Consider the following 20,223-nt stretch of genomic DNA (forward strand, 5'->3'; position numbering starts at 1 on the left):
TGAACATTGATTAGATGTTGTACTGAATTGTAAATGTAAATGGAGCGATATACAATTTTCTTGTCATTTTGCTGATAATTTTGTTGATATTATTATTATTTGTTCTATGTAATGACTTGTTTGCTTTTGAAAATAAATAAAAATTCTAATTTAAAAAAAAAAAGCCTTCTTTCCCAGCTTGAAATTGATGTGGCCACTATGCTTTGTAATGGGCCACCCCTTTAAGTCTTTAAAACTAGTTTGAGTCCAAGAGAATTAAAAAAAATGATAGAATTGTTATGACCTTTTAGAAAATCAGTTATTTTGTGAATGGAGCTCAGGGTAGATAAGGTAACTGAGGATACCTGCATTACAAAATGTAAATTAAAGATACTCACTGAAGAACATGAGGTTCACACCTATGGAGGGTGTGTACACAAATTAGTCAAGTGACTTGATAATATGGGCCAGTATGTCAAAAGACTCATATGAGGCAACACCAGAAAACAGCAACACCCATCATAAAAAACGAAGAACTGGTAATGAGCCTCACACAAATATATATAGTAAGATGGCGACATAGACAGCAAGAGAGAGTATATAATAAGTACAAATGTTTATGCATTAAGTAATAATGGCTGGCGCTATTCCAGCAGGAGAGGTTACTATATGTGTATGTGCATACTCTATCATTGTGCCACTATTCACCAATTTTGGTTTGTTTTACGGTACATGCCTATTATTTATGCACCACCCACATTTACTTTACATTTTTTTTACTTATGTCTATATCGCCATCTTACTTTCCACCCCTTTGAGACCTAACATATGTTTTTAATCACGCTTTTTGATATTCTTCCTATATATTTGTGTGCGGCTCATTACTAGGTTTTTTTGTATGCGGATTAAAATTATTTTATATGTTACAAAGGAATTATGTCTATAGATGGACTAACCCGATAATAGACTTGTTCAGTTGAGCAGGACATTACTAAACTTGATTCATTGCTAACATTTTTTTCCTGAATTATCCATAGATTAATGTTGGGGTTCATGGGAGTCACTGCCTTCCTATCTATGTGGATAAGCAATACAGCAACTACTGCAATGATGGTCCCTATAGTTCAAGCGGTTTTAGGTCAGCTCAATAACACTAAACAGGACTCATCCATGTTGGATTCAGAAGGACAGACAAATCCGGGAATGCAGCTTGATGAAAAGAACGCCATTCCCATGACAGATGTACAGGGTAAGGATGGTAATATTCTGCAATTTACTGCATGATATGACTTTAAAGGGAACCTGTCACCAGATTTTTGACCTATAAACCAAAACTAGCACCTTAAGCAGCCTGTGTGCATTCTATAAAGGTGCATGTTATCCACTGACTCCCCCTGTACACCCCAGAAATATTTGAATATCTCCCGATGTATGTAAATTTTTGGGTCCAGGCCGATAGGCATCCTTGGTTGTGGGTCTTGTCTCTCTTATATGCGCTGATCACCGTCCTCTTGTGATGATTGATGTGGCTGACACCTCCTGCTCTATCCACATCGCTAGGCAAAATGTCGCGCATGTGCAAAGACATTGCCGGCTCACTCAGGTGCACTTTGCTTTGCCCTACTTCTGGCAGAACCGAATACATAAGTGTGCATGCGCAAACTGGCAAGGTCTCAGAGAAAGCACGAGATTTTGCCGTGGGATGTGGATATTGTCTGTTGCGTCATCCACATACCAGGGCAAAATTTTGTGCCTGCGCAGAGACCTTGCCAGTTCACGTATGTGCACCTATGTATTCGGCTCTGCTACAGTAGGGCAGAGTGAAGTGCGCCTGCGCGAGTCGGCAATGTCGCTGCGCAAGCGCGAGATTCTGTCTGGCAATGTGGATGGTGTAGGTCATCCACGTCAATCATCACAAGAGGATGGCAATCAGCGTGTAGAGAAGGGACAGGAGCCGCAACCAAAGACACTCATCGGACCAAACCCAAAGATTTACATACAGCGTGGGAGAATATTTAAAGGTATTCAAGGGGTATACAGGTAGAGTCTGGGATAACATGCACCTTTATGGAACGCAGCACATGCGCTGCTTAATTGAATAGTTCTCGTTTATACCTAAAAAATCTGGTGACAGGTCCCATTTATAAATGCAATATGTATTTTTATACAATAAACTTATGGAGAGGAGATATGGGTTGTCATGCCACGCTGCCAGATGGATTCAGGAGAGATTCAGATTTTATTGTTCTCGTTCTAAGCGTTTTGGAGCTAGCATGCTCCTACTTCAGGAAGTAAAAATGGCAATGTACATTGCTATTGTTAGTGCCTGAAGGAACATTCACGCTCCAAAACGTGTAGAGCTAGAATAAAATCTTTTGCTCATATCATTTGCTGTCCTGAATCCATCCGGCAGCGTGGCATGACAACCCATTTCTCCTCTTCTACTGATTGATATTTTACATCGTGGGTCTGCAGCAGCCTGATTTCACGTTAAGAAATGTATCATAGGAGTTGTGACTTGCACAGCTCACCCAGGTGAGTAATTCCCTGCAGCCCTTATACTAGTTCCTACCAGGATAAGACTCCAGTTTTGCGCCTTTTGTCTTTTCAGCCTCATCGTTTTAATATACTGTAAACCTAAAATACATTAACCATATAATATAATATACTATACATAAAACCATAGTTTATATAATATACATAAACCATGGTTTCTGCAGTTGGATCATACTTTGAATACATAATTGGGCAATTATGAAATACTTTACCTTGCATTTAGTACTATTAATCAAGTCCTTTGAAAGATATCACACCTGTTCATTGCCTAATTAAGTCTTCAGGGTTTGCAGGAGGACACTACCACCCTACAAAAAAAATTACAGAAAGCGCCAGAGGCAATTACGCATAATACTTTCTTTCTCGCACATTGAAGCACTTAATTATGATAAAAGTTTTGCAATAAATCTACAACTATAAAACAGTTATGGGCATAGTATATGATGTTTCCAATGTACTGAATATAGAAAATGATGTTGGGGCATGTCATAAGAACAAGTTAATGTAAATGGCACTTTTCTACTAAATGTTTAGTCCTGTTTTTGATGCAGTTTATTTTTTCTTTTTGTAAAACACAAATAGCATCCAGCACTAATGATATCTTTCAGTTCCTTCCTTACATCTTTCATTCCTTTTGGATCCATTTCCAACTTTGGCTTCTAAAGCTGCATAAAAAACTCGATATGTCATATCAGTTCATGGGAAAAATGGTTATCATAAAGCTGACCACCATTAGCAGTTGTCAGATAACATATTTATTTATGTTAGAGACACTATACTGTAACTGTACGAGGGTAAAATTCCAGATTGAAGTTGTGGGTAATGCTGAGTGTTGTCTATCTTGAGTTTTAGAGTTATTTGATACAGCGTCACATAAAATATTGGTGCATAAAACAAAAACAATGGACCTAGCAGAAAAATGTGTATTTGGTTAACAAGTGTGTGACGGGGTCCTTCTCCCATATCACACAATCAACAGAGCGAAAGATGTATGGTAAATGCAAAGAACATTTATTCCAAGCAATCAAACGGTCCATAACATAATCCACCATACAGAGGGTAAAAATAGTCCAGAAACACGAATATAGTCCAGTAAGCGATAAATGTCCAGGTCTCTCTGGGAAACCACAGCCACTGCCCCAGAGGATGACTTGTCCTGCTTATCTTGAAGTTCTCAAACTGACTGACTAATTCTTTAGGTAAGCAGAGAGTTTAGGTGGATCCCAGACCCCCCTCCCCCAGACCTAGGGACAGGAACACTACAGGGGGTGATTACCTACAGACAATACAATGTACACACAAGCAATACAGAGAATGGACAGTGAACCACGCCTAAAATATGAACCTACACAACATGATACACAAACCCCCCCCCATATTCCACCATCACAAAGTGGCTCAGGGATAGGCAATGGAGAGTGGTTATTAAGGGAACTCACTATGATTATACCACTATTAACAGTGGTGTAATACTGGGAACAGTATTGGGCCCTCTTCTTTTTAATATATTTATTAAGACAAAGGTTTGTTAGATAAGAAAAAACACAAAGGAGGATAAATTAAATACTACAGAAGGATTTTTGGGAAGGTGGAAGCTTTGGTCATGCAATGGTAACTAATGTTTAAGATAGATACATTTAAGGTAAAAAAGCTTGGGCCGAGGAAACAATGTACATTTTTATATACTAAATAGTAAACGGTTGGATAAAACTGCCACTGAAAAAGGTTTATCTTTGCTGTCCACCAGTAAAGCAAACTTTAGTGACCAGTATCAGGCAGCTGCCGTCACAGCAAATAAAATCATACAATGCATTAAAATAGGCATAGATGCGCATGACAAGTATCTAGCAAGTTATTAGTCAAAACACACTTATAATACTATGTACAATTTTTTGGAGCAATCAAATCAAACTTGAGGTTATTTTAGTTTGAAAAAGTGAAGGCTTAGTTGCAATCTAATTACAATTTACAAATATATGAGTCGACAGAACAGAAGTCTTTCTAATCATCTATCTTTTGAAAATTATGTCCTGCAACAGTGACAAGGGCAAACTCTACATTTAGAGGATAGAAGGTTTAAAGGGAATCTGTCACCAGGTTTTTGCTTACACATCTGAGAGCAGCATAATGTAGGGGCAGAGACCCTGATTCCAGCGATGTGTCACTTACTGAGCTGTTTGCTGTCATTTTGATAAAATCAATGTTTTCTCTGCTGCAGATCTAGCAGTTATTCAGATCTCATGAATATGCTGGACTACCTAGCAGCAGGCCAAGTAGTCCTCTAATGATAATCTACTGCTGATTACACAGTGATTCTATCAAAACTACACTAAGCAGCCCAGTAAGTGACACAGGGTCAGGGTCTCTGTCCCTACGTTATGCTGCTCTCAGATTAGGTGGCAAAAACCTGGTGACAGATCCCTCTAACCATCATCACAGATTGTGATTCTTTACTGTACAAGAAGAGAGATTATGCAATCATTACACAATATGTTGTAATGGTTGATTCACTAAACAAGTTCAATGAGGGCCTTTCTTGACTGATATAATATTAATACAGATGATGGGTACCAGATTTCAGAGATGGGACAATTATCCAGAGACCTAGTCTGATTTCCAACTCTGCTGTCGAGAAGGAATTTTACCCTAATATAGGGAAAATAGTTATCTACCTCATGGAGTTTTTTGGTCACAGAGATGTTACCTGAACCATGGGAAGCATAAAACGGGGACAAGCTCATTCTGAGCAATCATTTATGTTTTACTCTTTAAATGCTGTGGCGTTTCAAAGAAGACATAGGGGCAATTCATCAAAGTTTTTCCACCAGAAAACTGGGTTAAAGGAAACCTGTCACCAGATTTGGGGCCTATAACCTGCAGCCACCACCAGTGGACTCTTATATACAGCATTCTAAAATGCTGTATATAAGAACCCAGGCCGCTGTGTAGAACATAAAAATCACTTTATAATACTCACCTAAATGGACGCTGTGGTGCAGACTGGTCGGATGGGTGTCTCCGGTCTCCGGTACTGGCACCTCCTCTTTTGGCCATCTTTGTCCTCCTTTTTCTGAAGCCTGGGTGCCATAGGTGCAGGGCAGATCAAAGTATTGTAGTGCGCCTGTGCAGGACCTCAATGCCGGCTTGTGTGCATGATGTAGGATGCGTCATGCAGCCAAGCTTCAGAAGGAGGTCATAGATTGCCGAAAGACGAGAACGGAGATACCCATCCAACCAGTCTGCACCGCACCACCCATTTAGATGAGTATTATAAAGTGATTTTTACGTTCTACACAGCGGCCTGGGCTCTTATATACAGCATATTAGAATGCTGTATATAAGAGCCCAGTGGTGGTGGCCGCAGCTTATAGTCACCAAATCTGGTGACAGGTTCCCTTTAAAATACTTTGAGAAATCGAAATGTGGGGTGGCAAAAAATAGTGACTTTCTGTGTTTTGACACCATAAATGCCACTCCAGTCCCTGAATGGGGTATCAATTCTAATGGGGTGCATGGAGGTGCACAGCACCCGACTGAGAAGATGTGCCGAATTCAGTAAGTGACATGTACCTCTTAATGAATTTGACACATCTTACTTCAGTGAGACCATCTTAATGAATAGACCCAATTTTTTGAAAGCTAGGCTCAAAATGGGAATTTGGATGTGACAGCAACATTTCTTTCTGATTGGGTAGACCAATGGATATGGACCCTACAACTGTTATACAACAAGATGCTGAGGAAGCAGTAACTGTGTTGTAAGGCTTTTTTTTTACTATACATGACAATATTCCATGTACATATTTCTAAGCCAAAACCAGAAGTGAGTCCAAAACATGGAAAAGGGGCAAATCTTTCCATTACACTTTTTCTGTGTAGATTCCACTCCTGGTTTGGGCTTAAGGCTACTTTAAACGCTGCGATATCGGTTCCGATATCGCTAGCATGGGTACCCGCCCCCATCTGTTGTGTGACACTGGCAAATCGCTGCCTGTGCCGCACAACATCGCGCAGACCCGTCACACATACTTACCTGCCCGGCGACGTCGCTGTGACCGGCGAACCGCCTCCTTTCTAAGGGGGCGGTCCGTGCGGCGTCACAGCGACGTCGCTGAGCGGCCGCCCAATAGAAGCGGAGGGGCGGAGATGAGTGGCCAAGAACATCCCGCCCACCTCCTTCCTTCCTCATAGCAGCCGGGAGGCAGGTAAGGAGAGGTTCCTCGTTCCTGCGGCGTCACACATAGCGATGTGTGCTGCCGCAGGAGCGACGAACTACATCATTACTGCTGCAGTAACGATAATCGAGATTGGACCCCCATGTCACCGATGAGCGATTTTGCACGTTTTTGCAACGATGCAAAATCGCTCATCGGTGTCACACGTAGCAACATCGCTAATGCGGCCGGATGTGCGTCACAAATTCCGTGACCCCAACGACTCTGCATTAGTGATGTCGCAGCGTGTAAAGCCCCCTTTACAAATACTGGGATATGATTGTTACCAGGATCCCGTGTGAAAGTCGCCTAATTTTCAGTTATGGAAGCTGAGAAAAGTCACCGATTAACCAAAACTAGAACATCTGCTGACCTTTGAAACAAATATTTTTTCTATTTTTCTTACACAGAAAATACAGATGTTCCCAGGATTTATAACATTCAGAAAGTGGAAATATTTTCTTTGGTTATCAATTGATGTTTTTAAGGGTTAATATTGACGTAAGACATGTTTCTGGTTTCTCTTATATTTAGTCTAAAATTACTTATTTAACTTTACCAATTAAACATTGACATTAAGACTCGCCTAAAAGGTAATCTAAAAGACGTCTTCAATTCTGGACTCTTGAACCTTTGGAAAATTGATGAACTTTGACATAAATGGTTCTCAATTATATGGGTTGCAAAAGCTAATGACTATATAAATAGTGGGGTGAATGTATAAATACGTTGTGAAACTGGCGCAAATCTAAATTTGGCAATTTATCAAAAAAGCTGGGTTGGATCTTAATGGGAGAAGTATAAAAAAGACTTCTTCATTTTTAAAACAAACTTAAAAAAACTACATAAAAATATAATATGTAAATTAAATTTAAAGGGAACCTGTCAGGTGTAATATGCACCCAGAGCCACGAGCAGTTCTAGGTGCATATTTCTAATCCCTGCCTGACCGTCCCTGTAGCTAATAGCATAGATAAAGGGATCTTTAGAGAAAGTATTTCTAAAGAGCCTTTATGAGCGGAGGGACTAGTCGCAAGGGTTAGTTCATGCGCTCATTCCGCCCTCTTAGCATGTTAGCATGCCCACAGGGGTGTGCTAACATGCTATGCAATGACTACTGCTCAGCATCATCAGCGGTGACGTGTGTACCAGTGTACGCTGTCACTGCATCCGAATGCCGGTCAGTGCGAATGATCAGAAGTCATCTCACTTCCGGTCATGCACACTATAAAGCTGGGTATACGTGACCCTAAGCCCGGCGTTCTGAGGTGGTGTAATGGACACAGGTACGCGTGTCACTGCCGATGATGATGCTGGGCAGTGGGCATTGAATAGCATGTTAGCATGCCTCTGTGGGCGTACTACCATGCTAAGAGGGCGGAATGAGCGCAGAGTAACACCCTTGTGACTAGTCCCTGTGCTCATTAGCATATTATAAAGGATATTTAGAAACACTTTTTATTGCCGCACATTTTATTGTGTTGCCCCACATCGATCATTTAGTGAGGTCGGGGTCAAGTGATTAACAGAGGTATGGGTAGGATTTACATTAGGGTGTGTGCTATAACTAGACAAACCCGTCTCCCATCCATACCTCTGTTAATCACTTGACCCTGACCTCACTAAATGATTGATGTGGGGCTACAAGAGCATAAACACGATCTCTCATTACGTACCTCACTAGCTATCCTTATTGAGCACAGTTTTGCACTTTATTATTAGTTTTGAGCACTTTTTCATATCTGCCGCTAGGGTAATCTAAGGCAGGTTAAGGATAGCCGTCGATGAGTGGCGGCGCCACATTGTCTTCTTTTAGGGTGCCAACCCCCGCGTGAGGTAGTGGACAGGAGGGAGGTTTATCTTTAAGGTTTTATTCTCTAACCCTCCTCCCTTCTCCATCTGTGCACTTTAGGTATTTGATTAATTATTGTGTGTTTTTTTTCGGATGTTTTTAGAGATTGAATTAAAATTGATGTTTTTAAGGGTTAATATATTATTTGTTTTCATATCAACAAAGCAGCTCTTCCTCTTCTGGGCTGCTCTGTTGATGTGGTGTGACTGCCGACCTCATACTGATTAACAACCAGCTCCCCGCAGTTAAGCAGTGAGGAGCTGGCTGTCAGTCAGCCAGCATGACCTCGGCAGTCATGCCCCATCAACAGAGCTGAATGGAAGAAAAGCCACTGTTCTGTCGGCATGACATCAGTGGAAGTCACTGAATCGCTAGCAAGAACGGTTTGTGACCAGTCTGTGCTGGCAGAAATCGGCTTCAGACACAACAGAAAGATAGTTAGCAATTACCTGCCTGTAAGCTCTTAAGGCCGCTTTACATGCTGCGATATCGTGACCGATATCGCTAGCGTGAGTACCCGCCCCCATCAGTTGTGCGACATGGGCAAATCGCTGCCCGTGGCGCACAACATCGCCCAAACCCGTCACACTACTTACCTGCCCTGCGACGTTGCGGTGACCGGCGAACCACCTCCTTTCTAAGGGGGGCGGTTCGTTCAGCGTCTCAGCGACGTCACAGCAGCGTCACTGAACCGCCGCCTTGAAGCGGAGGGGCAGAGATGAGCGGGACGTAACATCCTGCCCCCCTCCTTCCTTCCGCATTGCGGGCGGGACGCAGGTAAGGAGAGGTTCCTTGTTCCTGCGGTGTCACACGTACCGATGTGTGCTGCCGCAGGAACGACGAACTACATTGTTACTGCTGCAGCAACGATATTCAAGAATGGACCCCCATGTCACTGATGAGCGATTTTGCACGTTTTTGCTCTTTGGTGTCACACACCGGATGTGCGTCGCAAATTCCGTGACCCCAACGAGATCGCTTGAGCAATGTTGCAGCGTGTAAAGCGCCCTTTAGGCACAAAGTAAAAAAATTATATAGTCCTGGATTTCCACTTAAACATGTAGCAGAATTTTTCTGATTGTTCAGTATTTGGAACAGCACATACCATCTGCGCATATAAAATATATTTTCAAAAGTTTCAAGAAAGGGTCGGGGTTATCAAATTTATGTAATGTAAATGATTTAAGATATTATATAAAGCAGTGATGGCGAACCTATGGCACGCGTGCCAGACTGGGCACGCAGAGCCCTTTTTGTTGGCACGCGCGCTGTCGCCTCACTGCACCAATTTACACTATCGGTGTGGTCGCGCCGACAGTGCAAATTGGTATTTAGAAGAGGACATCTCTGCTCCTTCTGACACGCCTCCTCTCCTGGGCCGCAGGCCTGTTGCCTAGGAGATGGAGGAGCGTCAGTAGGCGGTGCCGGTGTCTTGTGGCCGCGCGGGAACTGAACTGAGGACGCAGCGATGGCGCGGGTGTTGCAAGGTGAGTTTTTTTTTATTTTTAAGCGGTGTGCGGCTGTGCCAAGGTGTGGGGGACAGAGCCAGCACCGGGGGAACATGGAGCGCGCGGGGGAACATGGAGCGCACGGGGGAACATGGAGCGCACGGGGGAACATGGAGCGCACGGGGGAACATGGAAGCACAGGGGACAGAGCCAGCACCGGGGGAACATGGGAGCACAGGGGACAGAGCCAGCACCGGGGGAATATGGAAGCACAGGGGACAGAGCCAGCACCGGGGGAACATGGAGCGCACGGGGGAACATGGAAGCAGAGGGGACAGAGCCAGCACCGGGGGAACATGGAAGCACAGGGGACAGAGCCAGCACCGGGGGAACATGGAGCGCACGGGGGAACATGGGAGCACAGGGGACAGAGCCAGCAGCGGGGGAACATGGAGCGCACGGGGGAACATGGGAGCACAGGGGACAGAGCCAGCACCGGGGGAACATGGAAGCACAGGGGACAGAGCCAGCACCGGGGGAACATGGAGCACACGGGGGAACATGGGAGCACAGGGGACAGAGCCAGCACCGGGGGAACATGGAAGCACAGGGGACAGAGCCAGCACCGGGGGAACATGGAAGCACAGGGGACAGAGCCAGCACCGGGGGAACATGGGAGCACAGGGGACAGAGCCAGCACCGGGGGAACATGGAAGCACAGGGGACAGAGCCAGCACCGGGGGAACATGGAGCGCACGGGGGAACATGGAAGCACAGGGGACAGAGCCAGCACCGGGGGAACATGGAAGCACAGGGGACAGAGCCAGCACCGGGGGAACATGGAGCGCACGGGGGAACATGGGAGCACAGGGGACAGAGCCAGCACCGGGGGAACATGGAGCGCACGGGGGAACATGGGAGCACAGGGGACAGAGCCAGCACCGGGGGAACATGGAAGCACAGGGGACAGAGCCAGCACCAGGGGAACATGGAGCGCACGGGGGAACATGGAAGCACAGGGGACAAAGCCAGCACCGGGGGAACATGGAAGCACAGGGGACAGAGCCAGCACCGGGGGAACATGGAGCGCACGGGGGAAACATGGGAGCACAGGGGACAGAGCAAGCACGGGGCAAACATGGAGCGCACGGGGGACACATGGGGAGCAAACATAGGAGCACAGGGGCAAACCGACGGAGCACGGGGGCAAACCGACAGAGCACGGGGGCAAGCAAACAGAGCACGGGGCATACATGGCTGCAAAGATGGGGGAAACGTGCAAGGATGGGGGAAACATGACTGCAAGGATGGGGGGAAACATGACTGCAAGGATGGGGGGGAAACATGGCTGCAAGGATGGGGGGGAAACATGACTGCAAGGATGGGGGGAAACATGGCTGCAAGGATGGGGGTAAACATGGCTGCAAGGATGGGGGGAAACATGGCTGCAAGGATGGGGGTAAACATGACTGCAAGGATGGGGGTAAACATGACTGCAAGGATGGGGGTAAACATGGCTGCAAGGATGGGGGGAAACATGGCTGCAAGGATGGGGGGAAACATGGCTGCAAGGATGGGGGTAAACATGAGTGCAAGGATGGGGGTAAACATGACTGCAAGGATGGGGGGAAACATGGCTGCAAGGATGGGGGGAGACATGGCTGCAAGGATGGAGGGAAACATGGCTGCAAGGATGGGGGTAAACATGACTGCAAGGATTGGGGTAAACATGGCTGCAAGGATGGGGGGAAACATGGCTGCAAGGATGGGGGGAACCATGGCTGCAAGGATGGGGGGAAACATGGCTGCAAGGATGGGGGGAAACATGCCAGGATGGGGTACATTTAGCAGGAAGGGGAACATGCCAGTAAGGGGTACATTTACCAGGATGGGGGATACATTTACCAGGATGGGGGGAAATATGCCAGGATGGGGGTACATGAACATGCCAGGATGAGGACAAATGCCAGGATGGGGAACATTTAGCAGGAAGGGGTACAATTACCAGGAAAGGAGACATTTACCAGGAAAGGGGATCCAGGATAAGGCCACATGCCTGGATGAGGTACATTTACCAGGGTGGGGTCATTTAACAGCATGGGGGAACATGCCAGGATGGGATACATTTACAATGATGGGGTACATTTACCAGAGTGGAGGACATTTACCAGGATGGGGCCATGATGGGGATAAATATACCAGAATGTAGGAAATATATATATCAGGATGGGGATGGGGGTGATGTTTACCAGGAAGTGGCCAGGAAGGGGGACAGAACTACACAATGAAGGGGAGGGGGAAACTCGTACGTCTTTATGGGATTTCAGGGTGTTCAGACTTTGAAATGTAGATGTGGATTACAGGGTGACCTCTGATTGCATTCCATGCTAAACTCTGTCTAATATGCTGCAATTTTTTCCAGAAAGATCAATCCAACTGCTGTGTCTGGAAAGGGCAGGGGCTCAGCTTTAGTGTGTGGTAAGCATGAGTGTGATGTCCCCTGCTGAGGAGAAGACGGCAAAGGTAAGGTTACAATCAATTCTTTATATAATAGGATTGGTTGGCACTTCGGAAAAAAAAATGGGTTTAGGGCTACAGTTTGGGCACTCGGCCTGTAAAAGGTTCGCCATGACTGATATAAAGCGTCTCCTTACTTTGTCAAAAACGTATACCAAAAATTATATCCCCAAACAACCAATCTGTATCTTTTTGGTTTTTTTTCCTTCCTGTAGTTCAAGACTGTTCCGTGCCTTTTTCAGTTGTGGCAAATGGACATACTCAAGATATTTCCTTAGAGGTTAAAGAAAAAAAAGAGAAGAAAAGAATAAATAAAGGCATGATGCTGAGTGTATGCTACGCCGCCAGCATCGGAGGGACAGCCACATTAACAGGAACCGGGCCAAACCTTGTGTTAAAAGGACAGCTGAGCTCGTAAGTCGTTAGAGTTTTACCATATGTATTAATCACATTAGCTTCTTGAGAAAGAGAATATCACATTTGTATCAATTAAGTTATTAAGACATGAGAATCTTCAAACAACGTTCTGGGTATGATCTTATGTGATGAATATGCTGTAGAGTTTTCTCCCATATTTGCGAAAATGACACATTTTTATGTGTTCCTTATGCCAATTTTGCTTGGGGTGCATTTTGGGTCATTATGAGAAAACGCTTGTTTTAACCAAAAAAAGTAACAAAAAAATATGTAAAAATTCCTCAAAAAAGGTGCTTTTTACAAGACAGAAAAATAAACTCTGGAAGAATACAGTATATAGGAAGCCCCAACTGGCAGAGTCCTAGACTAGTGACGCTACATCAGCGAAATCGGAGCGTATCAAGTCAGCGTCTGGAAGGGGAGGCAAAGCTTAACCTCTTCTTCTTATATGTGGCAGGGCATCAATGGCGTCCTCCATGAGCATTGTAATTAACTGAAGACACATACACAGTTTAAGGGGCTAGAAGGGGGCAGTTTAACCATTTAACCATGTACGTCCCTGACTACTGGTTAAGGAGAAGGGTTGTACATCACTGTCTTGTCTTACTGGTTGAGAATTGATTTTAGGTGGTGTCCTAAAACCAAAAAGTCTTGAGGTATTGTTGAGAGTTCTTTTGTTGTAAAGCAATATTTTTTAACTTGTATTGTCATACCTATTCCACCTGACAATCCCGTATGCGAGAGATCATGCTTTGCTTATAAATAGGCAAAAGTAGATGGGGTACGTTGACGAGATGAAGGACTCATCGGTTGCTGCAATCACTTGATTACACATGTATGTAACTGAATGTGATGAGTGCATATATACTATCTAATTGGTATATATTATAAGGGTCTTGTATTATTTTTGGCTGCAAAAGATGTGTTAAGGCTTATTTTCAGGGGATGCCTTATATTTTGTTTTTGGGTCAGTGGTTGGGTCGTCTGTTAATGGAAAATGAATATTCACACCCTCCCCCCACCACCATTCTGTGTCGGCGTCAGTGACTGGAATGCGTGTTAATTGCAAAAGAATATTCACCCCTTTTTCCCCACCCAAAATCACGCCCACCCGCTGTGTCGGTGTCAGTGATTCAGTCACACTGCATTATTACTGCTTCAGGATTGCATTGCTCGGACCGTCTGGTGGCTCTTCTGACCTGAGTGTGTCAGTGTGTATTCTATGCAACTGTCAAGCTCAGGTGAGGAGAGCCACCGGCCAGTCCAAGCATTGTGATATTGGGCAGTAATACGGCAACCTCACTGAATCACATAGGGGTGGGTGGACTATGGGTGGGGGAAGGTGGTGAATATTAATTTGTAATTAACACAGTTTCCAATCAATGATACCGGTGTAAAGGTGTGGGAAGGAGAAGGGATGAATATTAATTTTATATTAACTACATTTCTAATTGAGATATTTGCTTTTTTTTTTATTATTATTATTATTATTATTATTATTATTATTATTATACCAAGTACATATTGGGACAGTATCTTGGAGATGGGAATAGCCCTTTAAGTTTGGCAACTGTAAAAATAACATTTATTTTTTGTCCGACCCTTATTTTGCACCGTGCTTATTACTATTAGCCAAGTTGGGGGCCACCGGTATCACTTGCTGCAGTGTTGGGGGGACTATGTTATGGAGACCAATTTCTGTATGAGCACTGATAGTGCTTTTTTAAAGCATGCTACCATTGCTCTCACACACAGGGTTTCTCTTGGGAAAAGGTCACCCATTTTTAGCAATAGGCCTGAGTTTCGCATCCCATCACCCGACACGGTCTGATGCTCTCCGGACAGGAGTATCTCAGCTACATAGAAATACATGCAGCCGACCCGCTCCTGTCAGAGTGTGCAGCCGTGCCGGATGATGCGATGTGAGATACTCGTAGGTGTGACTCCGGCCATAGACAGATAATTATATGGTAAGGATATGTTTTTAAGTTTTATGCAAACATTACTTTCTTACACAAGTCTTATTTTCAATCCCTACAGGATTTTTCCGAACAATGGAGATATACTGAATTTTGCCTCTTGGTTTGGATTTGCCTGCCCCAACATGATAGTGATGCTGTGTATGGCTTGGTTCTGGCTCCAGTTCTCATTTATGGGATTAAAGTATGTCATATCGGTTATTACTGTTATGTTTAAAGTCTACAGATGTTAAATGTTGAAAGGAAAACAAAAAAGTCAACAGTAAAGTAAATGAAATCACAGATTTTATTCCAGCCTAAACTAAAACTTGTTAGATTGGTGTGAACTCCATCACTGGGACATGAGTCACCATCCACCCTGGCACATAAGAAATTAGGATTTTAATGGAGGGGCATGTCTTACACCCGGAAGTTCAAGGCTATGACACTGACAGTGATAGCTGACTGCTGAGCAGTGTCTTCTTATAGCTTTAGGCTATATTCACACATCACTGTGACATGTCCATGTGCTGACTGTTTTTTTTCTTTTCAGGCAGCACATGGATCCATAGAGTTTCTTTGATCCATACACACATCCATTTTAATGACAGAACTGTGTGTCCAATCCATGAGACTCAGAACATGTCATCCATTTTGCAAATATGACTTTTTCATTTAAAGTCTCTGAGGATCTGTTAGATACTGATGAAAAACAGCAGACAAACCTCAGTGCTCCATCCATGTTTCACAATTATCAATCTATCTGTCAGCAATTTTTGGCTATTTAATCTAAAGGTCCAGTCACACTAAACAACTTACCAGCGATCCCAACAACGATAGGGATCGCTGGTAAGTTGCTAGGAGGTTGCTGGTGAGATGTCACACTGCGACGCTCCAGCGATCCCACCAGGAACCTGACCTGGCAGGGATCGCTGGAGCGTCGCTACATGAGTTGCTGGTGAGCTCACCAGCAACCAGTGACAAGCCCCCAGCGCCGCGTGGAAGATGCTGCGCTTGGTAACTAAGGTAAATATCGGGTAACCAACCCGATATTTACCTTGGTTACCAGCTCACGCAGCTACACGTGCAGAGAGCAGGGAGCAGCGCACACTGCTTAGCGCTGGCTCCCTGCTCTCCTAGTACAGCACACATCGGGTTAATTACCCGATGTGTACTGCAGCTACACGTGCACAGAGCAGGGAGCAGCGCACAATGCTTAGCGCTGGCTCCTTGCTCTCCTAGCTACAGCACACATGGGGTTAATTACCCGATGTGTGCTGCAGCTAAATGTGCACAGAGCAGGGAGCAGCGCACACTGAGCGCTGGCTCCTTGCTCTCCTAGTTACAGCACACATCGGGTTAATTAACCCGATGTGTCCTGCAGCTACATGTGCACAGAGCAGGAGCCGGCACTGACAGTGAGAGCGGCGGAGGCTGGTATCAAAGGTAAATATCGGGTAACCAAGGACAGGGCTTCTTGGTTACCCGATGTTTACATTGGTTACCAGCCTCCGCAGAAGCCGGCTCCTGCTGCCTGCACATTTAGTTGTTGCTGTCTCGCTGTCACACACAGCGATCTGTGCTTCACAGCGGGACAGCAACAACTAAAAAATGGCCCAGGACATTCAGCAACAACCAGCGACCTCACAGCAGGGGCCAGGTTGTTGCTGGATGTCACACACAGCAACATCGCTAGCAACGTCACAAAAGTTGTTCGTTAGCAGCGATGTTGCTAGCGATGTTGCTAGCGATGTTGCTTAGTATGACGGGGCCTTTTTACCCACCTCAGCTTTTTGATCACTGCTGCATCTACAGGAGAGAAAACAGGGATTCTATCAATACTGCACCCAGCAGCCCAGTATCTGATACATCGCTGTAATCAGGGTCTCTGCCCCAACATTGTGCTGTTCTAAGATTACATAGCAAAAATCTGCTGACAGATTCCTTTAAAGAGTCTGGATATATAAAACTTCAGATTGTCTGTCTGCTTTACTTTTTAAAGTATAATGAGAAAAAAATAGATGCAACTAAGATGACGCATATGAAAAAAATGGTCAGTTTCTCACACATGGTAAAATTTACACGCATTAGTGTCATAAACTTGGACAGAGCGGCGATGGGCATTCATGACCTGCAGCACCAAATGTCTGGCTGCAAGCCCCCTAACCTAAATCTCCCAAATTCTCCCAACAAAAGGGGACTGTTTAAGCTGTAAATCACCTTTAAATTTGCTAATTTCTTGAATCTTGCAATTTATCTGTATATCCTATGAGGTTTTGGAGCACATAACAAGAAAATAATAACAGCCAAATCACAACTATAGGCCCTGAAGGCTGATGGAAATGCACAATTTAATTTACAATAACTTAAATCAATAAATAGGAATAGAATTTTGTGATTAATGTAAAAGTTATTCATATAACGGTTAAGATTAGATATATAGATATTCAGTAGCCAATGTGGCACATTAATGTCGCATTACTGTTTGCACTTTTTATGAAATCTTATATTAACCTTATTGACCATCTTGATCTGTCGCTGTGTCAGCTCTAGTATTCTTTCCTTCTTACCCTATTACAAGTGCTGCTACTGCTCCATTAACTACTCTCCTTTCTATTATTCAGTTTCTTTTTCTGTATCTTCTCTTTCCATAGGGAAATCTGCAGGACTAATCATTCAGTCAGAAACTATGAGGAGGGAGATAGTGTTCTACCTGAAAGAACCTTTAACTCTTCACTTAAGAGTAATCACCTCACCTTTTCCTCATATTAAGCTTGAAGAAGACATGGGGCTGTGGCACTACCGATTCAGAGAAGGAGCGGGCAGCGTTTAACGTGATCCGGGAGGAATATCGCAAGCTGGGTCCTATTTCCTTTGCAGAGTCAAATGTTCTTCTACTCTTTACGCTTCTGGTCATCCTCTGGTTTACGAGAGATCCTGGCTTTGTAAAAGGTTGGGCTACTGTGCTCTTCAATAAAGACAACATCGAGTAAGACATTCTATTATATTGTATACTAGCTGTAGTACCCGTCATTGCCCGGGATAGTAAATAAGTGTTTTTCTATTTCTCTCCCACTCTCTCCCACTCTCTCCCACTCTCACTCTCTCTCACTCTCACTCTCTCTCACTCTCTCACTCTCTCTCTCACTCTCTCACTCTCTCTCACTCTCTCTCACTCTCCCACTCTCTCTCTCTCTCTCTCTCTCCCACTCTCCCACTCTCCCACTCTCTCACTCTCTCTCTCTCTCTCTCTCTCTCTCTCACTCTCTCTCACTCTCCCACTCTCTCTCTCTCTCTCTCTCTCCCACTCTCCCACTCTCTCACTCTCTCTCTCTCTCACTCTCTCACTCTCTCTCACTCTCCCACTCTCCCTCTCTCTCTCTCCCACTCTCCCACTCTCTCTCTCTCTCACTCTCCCACTCTCTCCCACTCTCCCACTCTCTCCCTCTCTCTCTCTCCCACTCTCCCACTCTCTCACTCTCTCTCACTCTCCCACTCTCTCTCTCTCACTCTCCCACTCTCTCTCTCACTCTCTCCCACTCTCTCTCTCTCACTCTCCCACTCTCCCACTCTCTCACTCTCTCTCTCTCTCTCTCTCTCTCACTCTCTCTCACTCTCCCACTCTCTCTCTCTCTCTCTCTCCCACTCTCCCACTCTCTCACTCTCTCTCTCTCTCACTCTCTCCCACTCTCTCTCTCTCACTCTCCCACTCTCCCACTCTCTCACTCTCTCTCTCTCTCACTCTCTCACTCTCTCTCACTCTCCCACTCTCCCTCTCTCTCTCTCCCACTCTCCCACTCTCCCACTCTCTCTCTCTCTCACTCTCCCACTCTCTCCCACTCTCCCACTCTCTCCCTCTCTCTCTCTCCCACTCTCCCACTCTCTCACTCTCTCTCACTCTCCCACTCTCTCTCTCTCACTCTCCCACTCTCTCTCTCTCTCACTCTCCCACTCTCTCTCCCACTCTCCCACTCTCTCACTCTCTCTCTCTCTCACTCTCCCACTCTCTCCCACTCTCCCACTCTCTCACTCTCACTCTCTCTCACTCTCCCACTCTCTCTCTCTCACTCTCCCACTCTCTCTCTCTCACTCTCCCACTCTCCCACTCTCTCACTCTCTCACTCTCTCTCACTCTCCCACTCTCTCTCTCACTCTCCCACTCTCTCACTCGCCCACTCTCCCACTTTTCCTCTCTCCCTCTCTCCATCTCAACCACTCTCCCTCTCAACCACTCTCCCTCTCCTCCACTCTCCCTCTCCTCCACTCTCCCACTCTCTCACTCTCCCACTCTCTTACTCTCCCACTCTTCCTCTCTCCCACTCTCTTCCTCTCTCCCACTCTCTCCCTCTCTCCCTCTCTCCCACTCTCCCTCTCTCTCACTCTCCCACTCTCCCTCTCTCCCACGCTCTCTCTCTCACTCTCCCTCTCTGTTTCCCTCTCTGTCTTTCTGTCTCCCTCTCTGTCTGTCTCCCTCTCTGTCTGTCTCCCTCTCTGTCTGTCTCCCTCTCTGTCTGTCTCCCTCTCTGTCTGTCTCCCTCTGTCTGTCTCTTTCTGTGTCTGTCTCTGTCTATCTTTGCCTCTTTATATCTCAGTCTGTCTTTACCTCAGTCTGTTTCTGACTGTCTCTATCTGTTTGTCTGTCTCTGTATGCCTGTCTTTCTGTCTGTGTCTGTCTCTCTCTGTGTCTGTCTCTCTCTGTCTCTCTCTGTCTGTCTTTTTCCACCGATATCATATTACCTCACACATTAGCTTCGTATACTAAGAATGTCCTTCTTTGCCTATAGCAATCAATCAGAGCTGCTATTAATAACCTGTAGCTCCCAGCTCCATTGACTTTAATATAAGCAGGTTTTTTGGCAAAAAACTGTAAACCGCCGGGTAAAATGTTCTCCTCAAAACATAGTACCCTGAGTTTTTTACAAATGCACTGGATAAACTGCATACATAAATATATAACACCCATAAATACAGATATAGCCATTGTAACTTCACAAATACCACATCTTAATAATTTGACATTTAAAATTGTCTCACATCAAAGGATTAAGAAGTAATTGTCCTTTTCATTTTTATTTTATAAATCAATAAGCAGTTCTGTAATATTTCTTATTAGACAAATCCGCTTCTTTCTCTGGCAGAATTGATCAGTCATTATCAAAATTCTCAATTATGAGGTAAAATCTGTATTTAGTGAAGACTTTCCCATTACTGAGATAGGAGATGGCAGGTGGTGCTGATGAGATTCTATGTAGAAAGAAGAGGGAGGAGGGGGCGAAGCTCTG

At 44.8% G+C, this 20,223-nt stretch overlaps 1 protein-coding gene across 1 annotated transcript in view; it reads left to right on the forward strand.

Annotated features, from left to right (window-relative positions):
* The window catches only part of SLC13A5 (solute carrier family 13 member 5), a 155,275-nt gene that overhangs the window by 110,737 nt on the left and 24,315 nt on the right, over positions 1-20,223 (forward strand). The window contains exons 5-8 of the mRNA XM_075335275.1: positions 1,017-1,228; positions 12,782-12,980; positions 15,024-15,146; positions 17,715-17,930. Coding sequence (XP_075191390.1) covers positions 1,017-1,228; positions 12,782-12,980; positions 15,024-15,146; positions 17,715-17,930 — 750 coding nt within the window. The remainder of the gene's footprint in view (positions 1-1,016; positions 1,229-12,781; positions 12,981-15,023; positions 15,147-17,714; positions 17,931-20,223) is intronic.

This window comes from Anomaloglossus baeobatrachus, chromosome 2 (assembly GCF_048569485.1).
Source record: "Anomaloglossus baeobatrachus isolate aAnoBae1 chromosome 2, aAnoBae1.hap1, whole genome shotgun sequence".
Taxonomy (NCBI): Eukaryota; Metazoa; Chordata; class Amphibia; order Anura; family Aromobatidae; genus Anomaloglossus; species Anomaloglossus baeobatrachus.